Source organism: Aspergillus ruber (assembly GCF_000600275.1).
Source record: "Aspergillus ruber CBS 135680 unplaced genomic scaffold scaffold00004, whole genome shotgun sequence".
NCBI lineage: Eukaryota > Fungi > Ascomycota > Eurotiomycetes > Eurotiales > Aspergillaceae > Aspergillus > Aspergillus ruber.
The window spans coordinates 316,181-334,987 of NW_024467300.1; the positions used below are offsets into that span (position 1 = coordinate 316,181).

An 18,807-nucleotide genomic window follows, 5' to 3' on the forward strand; every position below is an offset into this window, starting at 1 on the left:
CCAAGATTTTCACATTCAGAGCCAGTTGGAGTGTTATAACTGTTTATATCGAGACATAACCTGTCTCCATGGCTTAGGGTGAGAGTGCTTTGGCATAGGAGTTGGCAATTCAATGGTGCTAATCGGGTTCCGTTTACCTGATGCTCTGAATTCCCTCGTACACTCAGTGACGTGGTTGTTGCTTCAGTCTTTGAAACCTATGTGCATTAATTCATGGAACCGAAAGGTCATCTGTAATCATCGCACCTCACGGAGAGTCTCCAATAAATCGGGTTAGAAGCTAACATCGCTGTGTTATCGCCAGACTCAGCAAAATTGCCTTGTAAGTCCATTTGTGGTTTCTAGCTGTGTAAGTAATTGCTGTGGGTATTGCAATCTTGAATAGTCACGCCGGAAAGTTGCCCTGCATTTTGTGAATGAGCCAATCTAGTTGAACCGTTGCCAGGTTCATATAGTCTCTTTCCTTCGAGCTTGTCATGTGCTCGATGTGAATATCCCAAGTTGCTGAATCAAGAGTCCGATTTGCAAGTTTCTTGTTGCAAACAAATTCTCGCTCCTGTTTGGAGTAGTTGTTTGTACGGATAGAGACCAGAAAAAATTACCCAAGCTGTTGTCAAATTCCACTCCTCCTGGATCTCTGTGGAATGCAAAGACAATATAATCTCAACCTGTATACTAATAACAGATTAATCAATATGTTTCAACTTCTCGACGTCCAGGATATATATTAAGATAAAGCCGATGCGTCCTTTCACAAATTTATCAGTCTTCTTGCTATGCTCGACGGCCATTTTGAACTCCAAAAAGTCCATGGAAGACTGAGAATTTACATTTATAATAATTAAAGAAAATAATTTGTCCAATTTCAGGGGCCAAAGACAGGTAGTATGGCTGCTCCATACAAGCTTGAAAGACGCCGGAGAACATCACTGGCAAAGCCATCGCCAGTCCGGGATTGTTTAGGATAGTTTGTAGTTCTGGGGATTTGTTTCCAGATTCTCCTCGCTTCTCCTTTACATGAGGGTTCGCGTCCTCATAGATAGCTTTGTAACATTTACACCAACTCACAAGACAGAAGGTCGAAGAATCGAGTTGTATAGTGGTATGGAGTTCAAAGTGGAATTCGTTCTCCACTAAGCCAGCCTTGTTCCAGGGTACCTTTGTTACCACGTTAGTTGATTGACTTGTGTTCATACCCCACATGCATCTTTCAATGGTCCGAGTGAGCTCTCAATTGTATTGCGTCAAGGTGTGTGTACATTGGCAAAGCGCTGTCTATACAGACTGCATGGTGGATGATGGATGCGTCAGGGAGTGACACGAGCATATGAAAAAACTTTTATCTCCACTTAGTGGATATATGCCATATCGATGCTATAGGATGATCTATATAATAGATGGTGGCCAATGGCTAAGTGGTTTGCTTCTAGTAGATCCCATGGTCAGACGAAGGGTACGAAGTATTGTGAATGGAGCTGATCCCAAGGTACTCTCATTGACTGCTTCTCCAAGTGATAACTAAGTTTTAGGTTTATCCTCAAGGATCTAGGTCCGGTATCTTCGGAGCATGGTGTACACCGTTACTTCTTGGTAGTGAAACCATATCATCCTGATTTGAATTTGGGGCCTGTCCCGGATCTTTGAAGTTCGGACAACGAAGGAACAGACTCATTTGAATATAGTAGTATTGATTAAACATTGCAGTACCAGAGATAGTAGTCCAGTATCGTACATCCCACCCATCCCAACCAGATAATTAGCGTCCCAAAGGAACCACAGCGGAGTCCACTGACAAAAGAAAACACCACGCGTAGTCACATCGACCAGCACAAAATCCCGAGTCCGACTCCGAGTCAACACCGAAAGAAAGCAAAGAAACTCCTCGCAAAAACAAAAAGGCAAAAGCAGTAATGATACAGAATGCAATGTTTGCCGTGTTTGTCCCATTTGTCCTGTTTGTCCCAGTAAGGGGTCGGTCAGGTGACAGAGGTGGATCCTCTACTATTGCCAAAAGGGAATAGATCGGGATGATAGACCGGAGGACGCCAAACACGGCAGAAACTTTGGGAATAATGCAGAGAACGCCAGGAATAAGAGAACACCGTGGACAAAGGGAAAGCAAACAGGACAAACACCACCAGGACAAATACAATAGCGCCGTCATTAGGTATTAAAAAGGCGTGTGTGGGGAAAAAGACAAGACAAGACGAAGAGTCCAGGTCCGGGTCCAAGCGGAAAGCGGGAAAAGTAATGCAGCATAATCCGGGGAAAGCTCGATGAAAGTTTGGGGTTTGAAAGCTTGCGTTGCGCGCGTGAACGATCAGGAGATGGCGGTGACTGGCTTCTCAATTCGAGCCGGAATGGAGATGGAAAATCGAGAAATGTTGATTGCCGGGTCGAGAACTATGAGCTTAAGCTCATTCGTCGATCGTCGCCTCACTTTTGGTCGAAGCCGCGCGGATATCACGATAGAGCGCGTTCCCCCCGTTTATCATCCCGTGTTATCATCCAGCAGTCGCAATTAATCTCGTATAGGTCAAGTTTGAAGTAAATAAGTCCCGGCCGGCGGGACGCTGCTGGATGATTTGGACCGGACTGGATTGCGTTGGAAAATTTACTTCCAGCGCTGCTTGTCCCAGTCCGAGGGTCTTGTCTCGTCATAGGTCTGGCCACCTTGATGGATGACGACGGGAGCTTTACGACCACCATTAGGACCTGATAAGAGAATTAGCATTGGACAGACATTAAGTAAAAGGGAAGTGAGCATACCCTGCATGACGACAACTTGGTCTGTACTGCCGTTGCTGGCGAGGGTGGTGTTGGAGTCGTTGTTGGGCTTGGTAGGCATGATGTATTAAGTATAAGATGTAATGGTAGTGTTGTAGTAGTGGTGTAGTAGTAGAGTATAGCAGAGTATAGTAGAGTAGTGATTGTGTTGTAGAGAGCTGGAGTGATTGAGTGAGATGAAGACGGGAGATGAGACGCCTTTTGTATCTGGCCGGAACAGTAGTGAATAGAAATAGAATAAGACCTAAACAGGCAAACTTCCAGGCCCAAACAAAGCCACATACGAGTACACCATAGTGGATTAGCCTATCCCAAACTCAGGGACGTCACTCCATGATCCATCGGAGTATGTCTCCATACTCTTAGTGTCCTTCTGCAAAGACGATCATGGCTGTATTCGTAATACCGTATTGCTGCCAGGGGTCACCACCCTCCTGGAAACGAGGCAGCCAATCAGACCCCGTGTTTTGTTACGTCTGGTATGCCAGTTACCGACTGGATCTCCAGGCACTCATCTCTTCTTCCAGGCGTCACCTGCTTCTTTTTTTAATTGACGATTGAGAGCGAATTCACTGCCACTTTGTGTCGCTCCCCTGGAATCGGTGCCTGGCATAGCATACTTATCCCGCACTCTGACTGGTCTCTCTGGCATGATTCATTCAGGCTGCATCCAAGGCAGCCTTACTCTATCCTACCCAAGAATGATACATACAAAACAAACAATTCATGGCGCAGCAATGAGGCTGACTACCCTGATTGCCCCCGTATTATTATTATGATTTATGGCTTATGACGATATACAATATTCTAGAAGGCGAGACTAAGGCTGGTGTCTTGCTTTCGTCATATCTTGCCCCAGTACTGGTACTAATAACATCCTCTCCTATACTACGCCGTACTATTGCTACGTACTATTATCGGACCGGTCCATCCCTTTGGTAACTTACATACAAAAATATCACAGGGACGCCCCCAATAACATGCCGTGCCCCTGTAATACCATTACATTATTACTCACCCGGACTATTTTTAAAAACGGGCTGGAATCATCCCATTTCAGTCAGTTGTTATGATTATGTGTACAACTCTGCACATACTCTGCTCCGTGCCGACGGGATACCCCATAGTTACTCCCTATCGAATATTCCGTAGTCGTACTTTGTCCCAATTCCACCATGAGATCCATACATAGTACATTGCATGAAGCAGCCAGACAGGTCGAGCCTGATGTGGATTCGTCCAGATCATACCTGTCGCATTCCGTGTTTCAATTGGGATGGCTTCATTTCCTGTGCCTATTGGGTCCCGAGTTGACTACAAGTATCTACAGAGTAATATCCCTCATACATAGTACCGTACCTTTGCCGATATACAGCATAACAGTGCACGGCATACGGTGTGCAGTCAGGTCAGCAGTACTGTACGGCATCCTGTCCCTGTACATAGTACCTGTACCGTAGATCCTACCAATCCTTATCAGGAAATCCTCATGCTAAGACCCCCGTGCAGAGCACTCCGTAGCCGTGGGGGCTAGCTAACCCCGGAATCCGCGGAGTACTAAATTCATCCATAGATAGATAGATGGACACTTACGAAGCCTCTGTCCCGCTATCGGCTATCACCCAATAACCAAACGGAACACACCTCCGGCCACCGTGCGACCTTCTCTACGCCGTACTAACGATCCATGGCAGAACCAACAAAGAAGTCCATATAATACTCACTCATACTAAGCCGATCCAGCGTGCCCGGGTCCCTGATCCACGGGGGCGGGGGGCAAAGACAATTGGCAGCGGCAGCAGCAGCCAAAAGTCCCCCTGGCGCGCCTGGCTTTTGGTACTAATTGGCGGTCAAGTGCACAAAGTACTGGCGGTGAATTCCCAAGTCCCGCGTGATTGATTTGCGGGGGCTTAGACTAGTTGGTTATCGAGGACAGACAGGATGTATAAAAGGGCTGATTGATAGTGGGTTTAATAGATTGGTATCGGTATTAGTATTGGTGTTTGTAGGGGTGTATGTATTGTATGTTCTAGAATGTGGGTGATCATGGTGCATATGGGGTGCAGATGGTACACCGTATGGAGGGGAGGAATTATTGAGTACTCCGTACGGAGAACGGAGTACATGGTATCTAGCCCCGCGGGACAAAAGGGAAAGGTAAAGGTGCGGTTATTATATCAAATCATAATGAGTTATTCATAGCCTTGTGGATTGTCTGTCCATTTTAGGACTTCATCTATGTTAAACAAGGGGTCCAGAATGTATACAAAGTACAGTCCATAGCCAATGGATACACTATGGTCTATAGGGAGCAAAACAATCAATAATATGGAACCCATAGCGAGTAATACCCATAGATATGTAACGAAGAAGACATTCCATTTTGAGTTAGATCGATCACGTAGTGTCGAATCGTTAGCGGATACAGCGACTACTTTGTTCTATGCCCCGTTAGTGCTCTTGATTTGTATCTGGCGTGGTATGAATGGTTCAAGTCCAATTGATGACAGAAGCTTGGTTCCAGACAATCGAACTTCCAAAGCCATAGCAAAGCAGTACTTTGATCGTCATACCGAGATATATATCTCAGAATATAGACCGTGACACGACAATGTAGCAATACCAGGGAATGGCCTTGGCATCGTTTCAGGGACCCTGACGTTGAGGCAAGTTGTACTGGGTATCTTGTTAACATATGATCGAGCGTTATGAAGGCTCACGTTTTAATGTCTGGTCGCTTGTCGTCGCACATTGCGAGAAGTACATCAGGCGATAGGCACTAATCTATTAGAAGCTAGAACTCAGGCCCAAAGTACCGTCTAAACGCCACACAAAGTACATACAATCATACTCATACAAGTAGCATGCCATGCTGTCAATCAAATATCTAACGCCAGATCATAAATATCAGAAACCGCCACAAACGCCATTGATACCCCATTAAACCTCATGCATAAAGTCATCATAATCCCGAACTCCCATTCCCATTCCCATTGGGCGCCCGATTCATTCGTTCCTGCCAACCATTCATCATCGTCCGTCGGATCCCCAACGTTTTTCTTGGCTGCTGTACTATCGACATCGTAGTTGTGTGGAACGTGGTCACTGGTCGTACACCATTCGCAGCGCCTGGGTTACTTTGTGCTTCGTTGGTCCCTTGGCTTGTCCGGGCCTTATTCTCTTCTTGAGACGTCGCCTTTCTTCGGATTGGTTTCCCCGTTGGCATTGAGGATGTGGATAGCCACGTGTAATTGTTTGGATCGGATGGTTCGAGGGCCGGGCGGGGTGGTTGGAGGGTTTGCGCTTGTGGGAGGCGACGAGGAGGGAGCTGGGATGGGGGGAAGCTTCTGAATGCTGGATTTGATGCTGTTTGTGGGCCAACTGGGTTCCTTGGAGGTTGCGGTTGCTGCGGTGCTCTAGGTTTGGATGAAGACTGTCCGAAAAAGCTCGATATAGTCCCTTGTGAAAGACCCGGTTTGTGACTTGCCGCGCTGCTGCGCTTGGTTTTGTCGGTAACGTCGCTTGTCTTCGACTCTTGCTCTGCGGCAATTGATGTCGCGATATATTCCCGAGCCGTAGAAAAGCCAGAAGACATCGTAGTCGGAACGGAAAAGTTCGAAGGATTGCCCATCGTAAACCCAGTCATGTACGTGGTCGTCGAGTTACCAGGACCTTGGTCGTATCTTCGTTTCTTGGGACAAGGTTCCTCGCCTGCGATAGAACCGTCCCATTTTTTGACAAGGTCCAGATGTTCCTTGCCTTCCGTTGTCCATCGATCGTCGAGTGTTGATGGGATTTCCGTCTGTGCCTTCAGTATGTCTGCAGATGTTGGGCGTGGCCGACGCAGGATATCCGCAATCATATAAACAGCTTGCCCTCGAAAACTCGGACCCGTAGGACGAAAGCGCGTTTCGATGATTTTCGATGGAATAAAGCTCGTTGGAGATGTTTCTGATTCCTCGCCGTTTCTTGAAATGCGGAGAGGAACACTCAGATAAAGGAGCGCCTGCGCTCTGGTCATGGCTACATAAAGCAATCGCCTTTCTTCATCCTGGTCTTCTGCTCGCGAGTGAGGAATTACCCCGTTATATACCGCCGGCACAAACACAACCGGCCATTCCAAACCTTTTGCTGCGTGGATTGTAGAAATGGTGACCTTTTCGTCTGGCTGTTGTTGTCCTTCCTGTTCATTTTCGTTATTCTGTGGGAGGACTTCGGTTGATAGGGCTACATTGGCCAGGAAGTGGGATAATGCATCCTCGCCGGGATGAGCATGTTGTTGCTCGACCCCTTCAATTGAAGGGAGGTCTCCTTTTTCCTCTTCTTCGCTTGGACTTGGTACGTCGCTTGCTTGGTTCAGCAGTTCCTCAACATTGGCCCACCGGTTCTCTTCGTTCTGGCCGTGCGTCGCGATGAGATAGTCCCGAAAAGAAATCTTCTTTATGACGAAGTCGAGAAGTTTCCTCGGTGCAGTGCTGTCAGCACATTCCTGCAACTTTTGTCTTGATGACTCAATGATGCCGACAAATGATGAAAGACCCTGATCTGTGAGTTTCGATAAGGCCTTCTCTGTCGATCTGTGACCCTGTGCAACGCCCTTGATAAAATCCCATAATGATACGCTCGCTTTTTGTGCACCGCTCACGAGCATCCGAGTCGTTTCGTCACCAATCCTCCGGGGCGGGACATTGATGACGCGCATGAGCGCTTCGCTGTTTCCAGGCGAACTGACGATTCTCATATAATCCAAGAGTATCTTGATCTCGACTCTGTCGAAGAACCTCAACCCTCCAACCATCCTATATGGCATCCCAACCTTTCCCATCTCAGCTTCGATTTGTCGTGACAAAGCCGCAGAACGAAGCAAGATAGCAAAGTCGGAATATTTTAGGAGACTCCCGGTCATCGCCACGCATCTCTGGATCTCAAGAACGATCCATTGTGCTTCTGCTATGGCGGAAGGCAGCTTGCGCAGCACAGGTAACGTTCCAACGCTGTGTGTAGGTTGTAATTTCTTCGCAGGTCTAGCAGTATCCTGTTCGATGACATCTTGCGCGGAATTCAGGATGGCCCCAGATGAGCGGTAATTATCTTCTAGAAGGACGATAGAGGTATCCCGGTATAGCTTCTGCATGCGCGCGAGGTTCTTGATCTCCGCGGATCGGAAGCCGTAGATACTCTGGTCTGGGTCTCCGACGACGGTGATACGTTTGTTCGCTGACGCGAAGAGATTCATCAACTCGTATTGAATATGGTTCGTATCCTGGAATTCATCGACGAGGACGGCCTGGACGTTCGACACGCAGTGCGGATGATGTCGGAGCAACTCGACACATCGCACAAGTAAATCATCATAGTCTAGTAGATTGCATGTAGCCAGTTCTTTCTCGTACTCGTAGTAAACCCTGACAAACTCTTGCTGCTCCACGATCTTCTGATTTCCGTACTTCACCGCAGCTTGATCCGGGTCAACCCCATGAGCCTTCTGATGCGATATCCTCGCCCTCGCCGTATTAGGCTGAATACCAAGCTTTCCCCGCTGCACGATCCTCTGCATCACAACCACATAAGCAACAACTCAACCCTCAACATATAATGATACATACCCGAATAATCGCCAAACTATCACTCGAATCCGCAATCCCAAAGCCCCTTTGCAACCCAATCAAATACCCATAACTTACCAAATACCGCCGACAAATCGAATGGAACGTCCCCAGCACCAACCTCGCCTCCACCCGCCCCCCAATCAACCTTGCGATCCGCTCACGCATCTCTCGACTCGCTTTGATCGTAAACGTGCAGCATATGACGTCTTGTGGGTGGTAGCCATGGTGGGCGAGGAGGTACGCGACGCGCGCGGTTAGGGTCTTGGTTTTGCCAGAGCCCGGGGGCGCCAGGACTTGGAGGATTGGGGAGGGTGAGGACACGGCAGTTCGTTGGGCGGGGTTTAGATCGGCTAGGATTAAATTGGAGTCGGGGGTATCGGTGGCATTGAGATTCATGATGATTTGGGTTTGGGTGTTCTGGCATCCGATGTTGCGGCGTGTTGGGGTGACGCGGTTGGAGCGCGGTGTCATGTGATTTATTATCAGTAGGGCTACACTTAAGTATATTTGAGCTCACCGACGATACGCATGTAAGTATCACGCAGCTATTTTTCTCAAAATTAAAATAAACGAACACGTCTGAAAGCATTAAGAGGCTATGCGATAATCTATTGTTTTAAAGTTTATGTCCAAGTATGTTAATACACCGCACTCAGAATCTATAGTACATATTCGCTACCCCATGGAACATTTTAAATCATCCAATGGTACATCGCTTTTAATCAAAAGAAAAATTGCTGGACCAGACATCATGCATGCTGTCCATCCAGAAAAATAACAATACAAGACCCATTATCACTCCCCTTCCGACTCGTAGTAGAAGCGGCCATCTCCTGCGCAATTTTCCCAGCTCTATTTCCCCGCGAAGACAGCTTCGTTACATACTGCATCAAGGTATTGTCGTCCATATAGTCGCTAATACCATCCGACTCGACCATAAGTATGTAGCGTTTTTCGGGGGAGAGCTTGAATCTCGTTATATATGGTTCGTTGGATAAGAAGTTGCCGCGGTTTTCTGGGGCGGAAGATGCTGACGATGCGCGACGGAGTTTAGAGAAAGCAGATGAGAATGATGAGGTAGATGAAGAGGAAGATTGGGAGGAGGTAGATGCGTTATCGTCCATGTTGTTGATGGGATTTTTGTACTGGAGGTCGCCTATGGCTCGGGACATATTGAGGGATCCTATTTCGTCAGTATATGGCGATGTGAGATATGAACAGGCTAACTCACCCACTCGTGCCGTCCCTGTACTCCTGTTGACAGTACCACCGGCATCTTCAATCCGGGATCTCTCTGTAGGAACGTCCGGTTTATGGCTCACTGTCAACCGTCGCTAGGCACTATGAATTAACACACGTTCCTCCAAGGAATAAGTGAATATTGACAAAAACTTACGATACGAAACGGAGTATCATACTTGGGGTCTCGCTCAGCCAGAACAGCATGCGAGTCCCCTAAATTGGCAACAACCAGCTCCCCTGTTGTTAGGTTGAAGAAGCATAGGGCAACTGTCGAGCCAGATACTGCAGGCTCGGTGGTCTCATTTCGATACCTTTCAAGCAAGATGGCATCCTCGTCTGATAGGGCGGCCTTGATAGCTGCTTCATAGTCGCCTTTCTGAAATTCTGGACGCTTTGCGAGTAAAATGTGGAGGTTCCGGCTTGCATGTTCTGCTACCAGTTCGGAGCCACTGGATCATCAGCCATATCCATCACTGATAATAGGAACTCTTACTGTCCATCGTAGACGGCGAAGAGCGCCAGTCTATGTTCCGTACGAACAGGAAATTGGTCCGGTAAGATAAATGTACAACGATCTTCCTGGTGGGGTCTTCCTCCTTGAGCCTACACTGGATTAGTATGTTCTCGTCTTATTATTCAGGAACGTTCACCTGTCCAACACCTGCATCAAACAACAGGAGGGAATCTGGAGTTGCCATAAGAACGTTTTGGAACATTTCCCGCAGTGCTTTCACTGCCATGGTGATACAGCGAAATAAGCATGAATATAATTAAACAGCCCGCATATATACAAGGCCCAAAGTCATGGAAGGCGAATCGAGTCCACGGATATCTGTGGCCGAGGTGATGGTTACCTGACATCATGGCTGCTGAGGCTAATAGGATATTTTCTCCAGACTCATTCGATTGTATGTTCTTTTTTTATTCTTGGAGTTTGGTGGCTAGAGGTGGATGTTTGGTTGTCTGGGGATATCCGTTCCAGTCAATCGCCCCGTAGCGGTTGATCGCCATTGAATATTAGACATGAATGATTGGATGCCATATTTAGCATCGGAGATCAATCAATATCCCAGTAGGATCATATCGATCGGAAAAAGTGGGATAGTCTAGACCAGGGGTAATAGTAAGCAGCGGCATCCATCGGCGTCAATTTTTCTTTTTATTTCGCGACTCTGTGTCTTCAGCACTTCAGTCTCCCAAATCCCCCCTTTCCCCACGCCTCTTTCTGAACTACTGCCCAGTATGGGCTGGGTAGGAGTGGCCACGCTAATAGCGACGGCATGCTACGTATTCTACCGTTTCCCCCCTCATACATGGCCATCGGAGCCAGCCTCGACGCCCCCGGAACCGATCCCCGAAGCTCCTCCACGAAACAATGCGCGAACCACGGATAAAGCCAAACCGCCCGTTATTCCAAAGATTGAATCTGCCGTGATAGAAAACGAAGAAGAAAATGCAGAGGAGCAATCAACACCCAAAGCATCCGCAAGTGCACCGGTGCTAGAAGTGCCCGTCCTCGATCTCGATGACTCCGCGGCGGAAGACAGATCGGCAAAATCTACAGCTTCCTCGAACCATAACGATTCCTCTCTTCATCATAATTCTTCCACCGATACAGTGGCCAGACAAGCCGCCACAATGCCACCACGACCACTCCCACCGACGCCGTCGCCGTCGTCGTCGCCGTCACAAGCAGATTCTTCCTCCTTAATGCCCCCTCCTCCTCTCCCTCGAAACCGCGCAACAGGACAACAAACCCAATCTTCAAAATCCCAGTTCCTAAGCCCCGGCCCCGTCCCCGGACGGAAACCGCCACGCCTCAACAGCAACTCCCTCGCACCCCCTCCCTCTGCCGCATCCTCACAACGTGGCCCCCAACGCCTCGCACCACCAACCAACAGCCTCGCCCCCCCGGCCCAGGCCTCCCTCAAACTCCCCTCCTCAGCCAACAACGCTTCCAAACGTGCAATCCTCGAACCAGGCTTCTCACCCCTAGACTGGGCCGCCCTAACCACAAACCCAAAAGCCAACCTTCGCGGCGAAAATCTCCCCCCACACCTCATCCGCGTAACGCCCTCAATGCTCAAGATACAAAACGGACGGAAGGGCCGCGACGCGTGGACGTCGTATCAGGGGAAGGTGTTTAATATCCAGCCGTACGTGCCGTTTCATCCGGGCGGGAAGGGGGAGTTGTTGAGGGGAGCGGGGAAGGATTCTGCGAAGTTGTTTTTAGAGGTCCATCCGTGGGTTAATTGGGATGCGATTTTGGGGGAGTGTTTGGTGGGGATTTTAGTTAGTGAGAATGAGGGTGAGAATGCGTTGGATGCTATGGATTGATCTTTTCTTGGGGGATTTGAATTGATCTTCCGTGGAATTGGGTCAAGTTTGGATTATTGGATATGTATACATCTCATTCTGTACAATATTGCATTTGCATAGCTTAGTGATACCCTAGAGGATCTTTCCATCTCCATAATCATCATCATCATCATCATCATAAGGAAAAAAAAGCTACAGCTCATCCTTATCAACCCCCTCAATCCCCACCAACTCTGTCTCAAACACCAACGTCGCACCCCCCGGAATCGGTCCCACCCCCCGACTCCCATATCCAAACTCAGGCGGAATAGTCAGCGTCCTCTGTTCTCCGACGCACATGTCTAGTAATCCTTGATCCCATCTACCCCCCTCATTAGCACGTTCCATCCAGTTGCAGCAACGCAACGCAGCGCAATCCAAATACAGGGGAAGATAGCTCACCCCTTAATAACGACCCCTTTCCCCACGGGAAACACCAACGGTGCATGACGCTTATAGCTGGAGTCGAATTCGCTGCCATCGGCCAGGGCGCCGCGGTAATGCATGTGGACTGTGTCGCCGGGTTGGGTTTTGCGGGTGCAGGAGACGGATTTGGTTGTTTTGATGCCAAGGGAAGGGGAGGCGAGGGCGAGGGGAGCCAGGAGGGTTAAAGAGAGGTATTTTAGGAGGTTCATTTTGTTTTCGTGTTCGTTGGGTAAGTGACTCTGGTTGTGGTGGCGGTTGATGACAGTTGTTGGGTGTGGATGCGGAGCGGAGGTGAAATGCTACGACGGTGGACGGGAGCTATGGTAACGTTAGGAAGCCATACTGAATATAGGATTTAAAAGCAATTTAACTGATCTAATTTCCGTGCTAGCAATTAATAAGAACCCAGTCCATCCCGTATGTAACTTTTTAAAAACTGAAAACCAGAACCTCATAAATAGCCATTACCCATATATTCCATTTATAAGTTAATCAAGCCCATTTACCCAAGAGCGCCATCAGCAAACCACCTAGACACAAAAGGAAGAACGCAGCAAGGACCTCGTGGATCGGAGCCTGTCGCATCGAGGCGCTGAACATGAATTCGTGCGCCATCAGTTCCACTAGAGCAGTGTAGATGAGGATACCAGCGGAGATCGAGTCGAACACGCCGTTGACGATGAGTGTCGTGTAGCCCTCCGGAGGATAGCTGTTGCGCACGCCCAGACCGATGGCAATGGCGATCGGGGTGGACAGACCGTATCCGATCCCCAGGAGATAGGGGGTCCAGCGCTTAGAGCGCGGCCATGGGATCATCGCCAACCGGGATCCCAGACCCAAGCCTTCGAACATCTGATGGAAAACGAGCACAATGTACAGGGTGATGAATTCGTCGCCCGACACGGCGAGGGTGAGACCGATGAAGACGGAGTGGAAGATGACACCGAATTCCAGGATGAAAACCGAGGTCAATTGCGCCATATATTCTTCGACCCGTTCCTTCAGACCTGCTTCCTCATCGACGTGCTCGCGCGAGTGGCCCAGGTGATCCTGGCCGGGGACGTGGTCCTTGGAGTCGTGCATCGGGGCTTCGATGACTGTTGGGCTATGATCTCCGACCGCCTCGTGGGCGTGGTCCGCGCCAAAGTGAGCATATCGCATTACCATAAGCTCCACAAAGAACAAGACCACAACGGTCATCAGGATGATTCCTTCCACCCAGCTGTAGTCGGTAATGGGGCCCGTAAGACATTCCTTGGTCAGAGCTTCCTCTGCAGGACCGAGAAGATGAATGAATGCAGTCGCAATAATGACACCAGAACCAAAGAACTTGGCAATGAAGAAGCCCCATTTAAAAACACTGGAGTTGCTCAAGTGACGGGCCATGACCGGGAAGATGGCGCCAAAGGTCGAAGCGATCAAGATGACAAAGACGGAAGATATACGCAAACCCATGCGGCCGTCATAGTCGTTGCTAGAGTCGCAGGAGTCCGCCCGAGGGGCGAGCGAATGGATCAATTGAGACGCCATTGTCAGCCAAGATAGGCGATTCAAGGAGAGACAAAAGCGAGTGTAGGAAAAGAAGGAAAATTTTGTAGCACGGGCCGATCGGACTTGACGGGCGACCAGAAATGTGCGACAGAATGGCCCAATAAAAACGAAGAATTTAGACAAGCACCAGGCCAAGAGTGACAAGAGATGGACAAGAAAAAAGAGAGGAGACGTGCAGCAGGCCGAGATATAAGTACCAGCGATCTCCTGAGCTTGAACGAGCTTCACACCAACCAAGGTTCTCGTGTTGACTCTGGCTACTAGTAGGTCGATACACTTTTAAATTAATGCCAAGGTCGCTCGTACAGTGGGTTAATGAGGATGGACGAGTGTAAATGGCCGCGTGTGTATATGTTAGAGGCAACAATTCGGGCGTTGCCGTCGTCTTAGGTCGTCCTCAAGGTCCTCTGTTGCGGCGAGGCTTCCTAAACGAGAGGCTCACACGAAACAATAGCAGGGATAGACGAGGTCGGTTGAGCCAGACTGAGCCAGAACCAGGCCGGATGAGACCAGGATGAGGACCTTTAGCAGGAATTATCCTAGACAAAGTGTGGTGCCGTCGGATTCTGTATAGACTGCGCCGGCGGAGAGAGATGGATGAGGTATTTCGAAATCGGCCGGAAGGGACTGTCAAAATCTGAAACAAGGACGACAATAACGGAGACGATGACAGCGGCTAATGCGCTGGTTCTGGCAATGGAGGAGAAGGTGCTGCTGCGGCATGGTGGTGGAAGTCTCTTTTTTCGCACGGTGGGATCGTGAGGACCTTGGGAGAAAGTGGACGACGTCAAGCACTCATGATTTTTCGGCGGGGACCTTGGGGACGGTGGTATCTGTGTATGTCAGCACTTTTTCGGTAGTTGCTGTATAGAATCAGCGATTGAGATGCATACCTCGAAACCAGAAGAGCTATTCCGGTATATTGCTCAATGCTGGACTCTGCACTCTCTCTATGAATACTGTTCTGTTCAGATATCGTCCTGTCATCCTGTTGTCCTGTCGTCCCTAAGGCTAACCCGATCCCGCGGGGGGCTCCCATCCACCAATCAAATCCCCCTTTAAATAATAGTATGTGGACGGTTGTACCCGCAAGGAACTATTCCCAATCCGGCCTCATCTCGACACGCGACCGAGTCTTATTGAGACTGTACAAGTGCTCTGGTAAAAATCGTCGTTGATTCCTACAAGGTACTCTACAGTCTTAAGGCTGCATGGTGTACTCCGTACAAAGGTGCAGTCAGGTTAGCTATATCTGACTGCCATTGATCGCAGCACGGGTCCTCAGACAGGACGCAGGACACTCAATGCCAGATCAAGAGATTGAGAGCGGCATTGACCCCGCCGTACTGCATTGCTGGAGTAGACTATGGACAAGCGCTGTCTTAGAGTTGAGATCGCGCATAAGCGAGAGGTTGGTTGATATTGAACATTGTGGGTTGTTGTCCGGCTACGGAGGATGCGCAGGACTCCGGTGCTCCGATATATATTGCTGCGTCATGAAAATATATTTTGTTCAACAGCGTAATATCCGTAGCCAGACTTAGTAAAGTCACGAAGGAGTATACACATGTGGACCAGCTAATACACCGTAGTTAGTACTCCGTGTATGCAGAGTAAGTAGTTCAACCACCTGATGCCCGTGCCGCAGTCATCACCATTGTGAGATGGTCTCTCCGCCCCTCTCCACTTCCTGCACCTCAACATGCCACCCATCCGCCGATATCTCAGAATCAGCAAATACTCCATCCTAGAATGTCGCATCTACCTCGACAACCCGTCTGACACCCGATGGCTGCTCGACTCCCGCAACCCCGTGCTCCCGCGGATCTTTGCCGCCATCCGACCGCTCGTCCTGCCCAAGTTGCGTGAGGCGAATGAACGGCTTTTAGCCAGGAAGAAAGGGAATCCGGTTAAAGATGTGATCGCCGAGGGTATGTTGCGACAACTGTGCAATTATTACTGGTCTGCGCTGTGTTAACTGATGGTAGATGATTTCGAGGTTGCTTTGTTCCTTCGTGAATCCCGCACGCGTCATTCGCTTCTCACCCGACAAAAGACCTTCGAGGACTCCGACGATGCACAAAAAAGGAAACCCGTAGATCGGGCTGCCGGTTCAGCTGATACGGGGATCCTAGTCGAAAGCGACGATGAGGCAGAGGCAGAGCCGAGCCTGCACAATATCCCTGCCGCCACAGATGACGACACGGCTACCAAGCGACCAGCAGAGACAGATTCACCCGACGCATCACCAGAGCGCCTGCGATCATCAAAAAGACAAAAAGGGAAACGCGCAGCGTCGGATGAGGACCAAGATGAGAAGAAACTCCGGTCCCGGACGAATTACGAGAGTTTCAACATCTACGGCTGGGTGCTGTGCCTGTTGGTCACGCGCAAAGGCGTCGCCGCTAAGCATGCTCACACGGCTGAGCCAAAGCACCAGGTTCTCATGGAGGAATGGATGGCCACCCAGGCACAGGGGGATATGGACGAGGAGTAAGCTGCATGGGGGCATTGCCGGTCGTCCTCGGAAGGGCCAATGTCAAGGTTGTGCAACCCGGAAGACCAGGAACCGTATTCATGCCCGCATGCGTAGAATGGCCAGATTCTTACATAATTTTATCCGCAGCCTGGCCAGGCATGGACAGTAATCGCGCGGCGGACTTTCCTTGCTTCACTGTCAGATGACAGAGCGCCGGATTTGTCGGCAATAGACTCCGATCATAGTAACACAGGCCGACGAGTCGTTGAATTGTGACAGATGGTAACACAGCATTGCAGATACGGAGTACAGGGTTACTGCATACGACAAGTAAGAACGAGTCGCCTGTTTTACACTTCTCGTACTCCGTATATGCTGTACAACACACCCTTAATCGACTGATACTTGACATGTCTAAAACAACACAGTGTATCAACCCAGTTAAGAATAAAGTACCTGTAGCCGTTTCGTCTTGTCCCAAGACTGTGGTAACACAAAAGCTCCCAAGAAAAGAGACGAGCTAAACAGATCTCGTTTCAGACTGGATCATCCTCCTCCCTTCTGTACACGTACGGAGCGTTGAAGATCCCCCTTTAGAGTTGCGGCGTGGCGCAAAAAATGATTAACCTACTACGATCTATGCAGGTAAACTGAGTACGGATCATTGTGGTTTCTGTGTCAGTATCAGTACTCTGCTCTATCGAAAGCCCTGAAAAAATCTTCACTGTACTCCATAGTCTTAGGTGAGACTACTATAATCACAGCCTACACCGTCTTTCCAAGTACTGCGCTACGGTGTAGTAATCCGTAGTCCGAGCCCTCCGTAAAGACTGACTTTACTCCCGAGTAATTCCCGACCCGCCTACGCGGTAGCATAAGAGTAACTCCGTATAGCTACGGCAAACGGATAGCTCCCAGCGTCATTCTGGATCAATTCCACGACAGACCGCAACTATCTTCCGTCCTGAGTTACTCGAAGCGGTTCATGGTGGACCGCACTGGAGTCCAGAGACGAACGCTGGAGCCACCCGTACCAGAGAGTGCGCCTGCGTAGGAGTAAGTATGGATTGCCGGATCGGGATGGAAGGGCGAGAGAAGGCTTCGGGAAGGACTCTGGAAAGGGTTGTTACGGTAATGTGATGGTAAAAAACGGGTATTTTTGGTTATGGTATGGTAAAGCCGATGAATGACCGGCTCTAATTTACAGGGTCTAGGAGTCAGACTTTGGATACGTGTCTTGTCTTGTCTTGTCTTCTCTGGGAAATAAACATCTTCTGGAAAAGTGTAAAACAGGTTCTGAGTTTGTCGGGTCGTCCCTTCAACGGAGGGCATACTCTGTGCTAGCAAACGATAACTCCATTGTTCCGTGCTCCGTACCGAGGCTATCGCTACAGGTGCTTAATTTCCGCGAAACAGCGATGATCACGGCAATGTAGTACAAAACTTAGGTTCAGAGAAAGGAGAAGAAACAGGAACAGGAAAGGAACGGACGGAACCCAACGGTGCGGAATGAACGCTTTTCTTCTCGACAGTGGAGAGGGCTTCATTTTACATTTCTCCACTTTGATTGCTTTAGCCGCCCAGTCACATTACAAGCGCTGTACTGTACGGCAGGCATAAGCCAAGATTGAGACCCCGTGTTCCTGCATATCGACAAGTGGCAACAAAGCTGAAACTGCAACATCCACATTGCGTGATCCATTTTGCAGTAGTCACAGCCCTCCATCAAGTCCACAGTCCACAACAATGATCTCCTGCTGCAGTGACATACATGATCAACCGGCACTGAGGAGAAGAGCACAGTGCAGGGATGGCATGTACAACATGGGATCATTATGACTACAACTGATCATGGGACCGGTTATCAGGGATTCCATCCTGATAGGCAACTACAGAGTGTATATCCCCCTCATATACGAGTGACTCACAGCGGTCTGACCGTTGGATTTTTAAGATACCGCTGCGACGGATGGATATGGCAGAGTGCACTAGCCACTAGTAGACAGACAGGACAGGGACGGAGCAGAGCACCCTGGGGTGCAGGCAATTGCGACGGGAAAGTATAATGATATTCATGAATTTCCTGCAAGGCTACGACAAAGCCCCATGCGCAAGGTAAAACAAGTGCAATGGCCGGCTTCTTACCCCTGAAACTGCAGGATCCGAGCGCGACAAGCAAAGAAAAATGGACCTGTCATATCTGCCAGAAACGCCGGATCACCCCTGAATCCGGTTATTCAGTCAGCTTCGCGTAAGAATCGGAGGAAGAGACTCCGTATGGAGCATCTGTAGTGCAAGTAAAGTAGTACTCTGGCTCTTTACAATTCCAGTACTCTGGAGCATGTCACATCAAGC

At 49.2% G+C, this 18,807-nt stretch overlaps 7 protein-coding genes across 7 annotated transcripts; 2 read left to right on the top strand and 5 right to left on the bottom strand.

The window, feature by feature from the left end:
• Positions 1-1,700: 1,700 nt before the first annotated feature.
• EURHEDRAFT_264144 (uncharacterized protein) lies at positions 1,701-2,445 on the bottom strand. The gene has a single exon (XM_040778138.1). It carries the CDS (start codon positions 2,162-2,164, stop codon positions 1,757-1,759), a length of 408 nt encoding a protein of 135 aa, XP_040641639.1. The 5' UTR covers positions 2,165-2,445; the 3' UTR covers positions 1,701-1,756.
• A 169-nt stretch (positions 2,446-2,614) lies between these two features.
• Positions 2,615-2,848, bottom strand: EURHEDRAFT_374926 (uncharacterized protein; the record flags this gene model as incomplete). The annotated part of the gene is made up of 2 exons (XM_040778699.1): positions 2,615-2,715; positions 2,770-2,848. The coding sequence occupies 2 exons, from the start codon at positions 2,846-2,848 to the stop codon at positions 2,615-2,617; spliced, it is 180 nt and encodes a 59-aa protein (XP_040641640.1).
• Positions 2,849-9,145: 6,297 nt separating this feature from the next.
• Positions 9,146-10,354, bottom strand: EURHEDRAFT_448805 (PP2C family serine/threonine-protein phosphatase; the record flags this gene model as incomplete). Its single annotated transcript, XM_040783765.1, has 5 exons — positions 9,146-9,579; positions 9,628-9,730; positions 9,793-10,087; positions 10,132-10,241; positions 10,289-10,354. The coding sequence occupies 5 exons, from the start codon at positions 10,352-10,354 to the stop codon at positions 9,146-9,148; spliced, it is 1,008 nt and encodes a 335-aa protein (XP_040641641.1).
• Positions 10,355-10,880: 526 nt separating this feature from the next.
• On the top strand, positions 10,881-11,975 carry EURHEDRAFT_449490 (cytochrome b5-like heme/steroid binding domain-containing protein; the record flags this gene model as incomplete). Its single annotated transcript, XM_040783818.1, has 1 exon — positions 10,881-11,975. The coding sequence occupies one exon, from the start codon at positions 10,881-10,883 to the stop codon at positions 11,973-11,975; it is 1,095 nt and encodes a 364-aa protein (XP_040641642.1).
• A 174-nt stretch (positions 11,976-12,149) lies between these two features.
• Positions 12,150-12,631, bottom strand: fkbp3 (peptidylprolyl isomerase family protein FPR2; the record flags this gene model as incomplete). Its single annotated transcript, XM_040786119.1, has 2 exons — positions 12,150-12,318; positions 12,399-12,631. 2 exons carry the CDS (start codon positions 12,629-12,631, stop codon positions 12,150-12,152), a joined length of 402 nt encoding a protein of 133 aa, XP_040641643.1.
• Positions 12,632-12,914: 283 nt separating this feature from the next.
• On the bottom strand, positions 12,915-13,952 carry zrfB (low-affinity Zn(2+) transporter ZRT2; the record flags this gene model as incomplete). Its single annotated transcript, XM_040786120.1, has 1 exon — positions 12,915-13,952. The coding sequence occupies one exon, from the start codon at positions 13,950-13,952 to the stop codon at positions 12,915-12,917; it is 1,038 nt and encodes a 345-aa protein (XP_040641644.1).
• A 1,723-nt stretch (positions 13,953-15,675) lies between these two features.
• EURHEDRAFT_513032 (uncharacterized protein) lies at positions 15,676-16,470 on the top strand (the record flags this gene model as incomplete). Its single annotated transcript, XM_040786121.1, has 2 exons — positions 15,676-15,904; positions 15,962-16,470. The coding sequence occupies 2 exons, from the start codon at positions 15,676-15,678 to the stop codon at positions 16,468-16,470; spliced, it is 738 nt and encodes a 245-aa protein (XP_040641645.1).
• Positions 16,471-18,807: the final 2,337 nt, after the last annotated feature.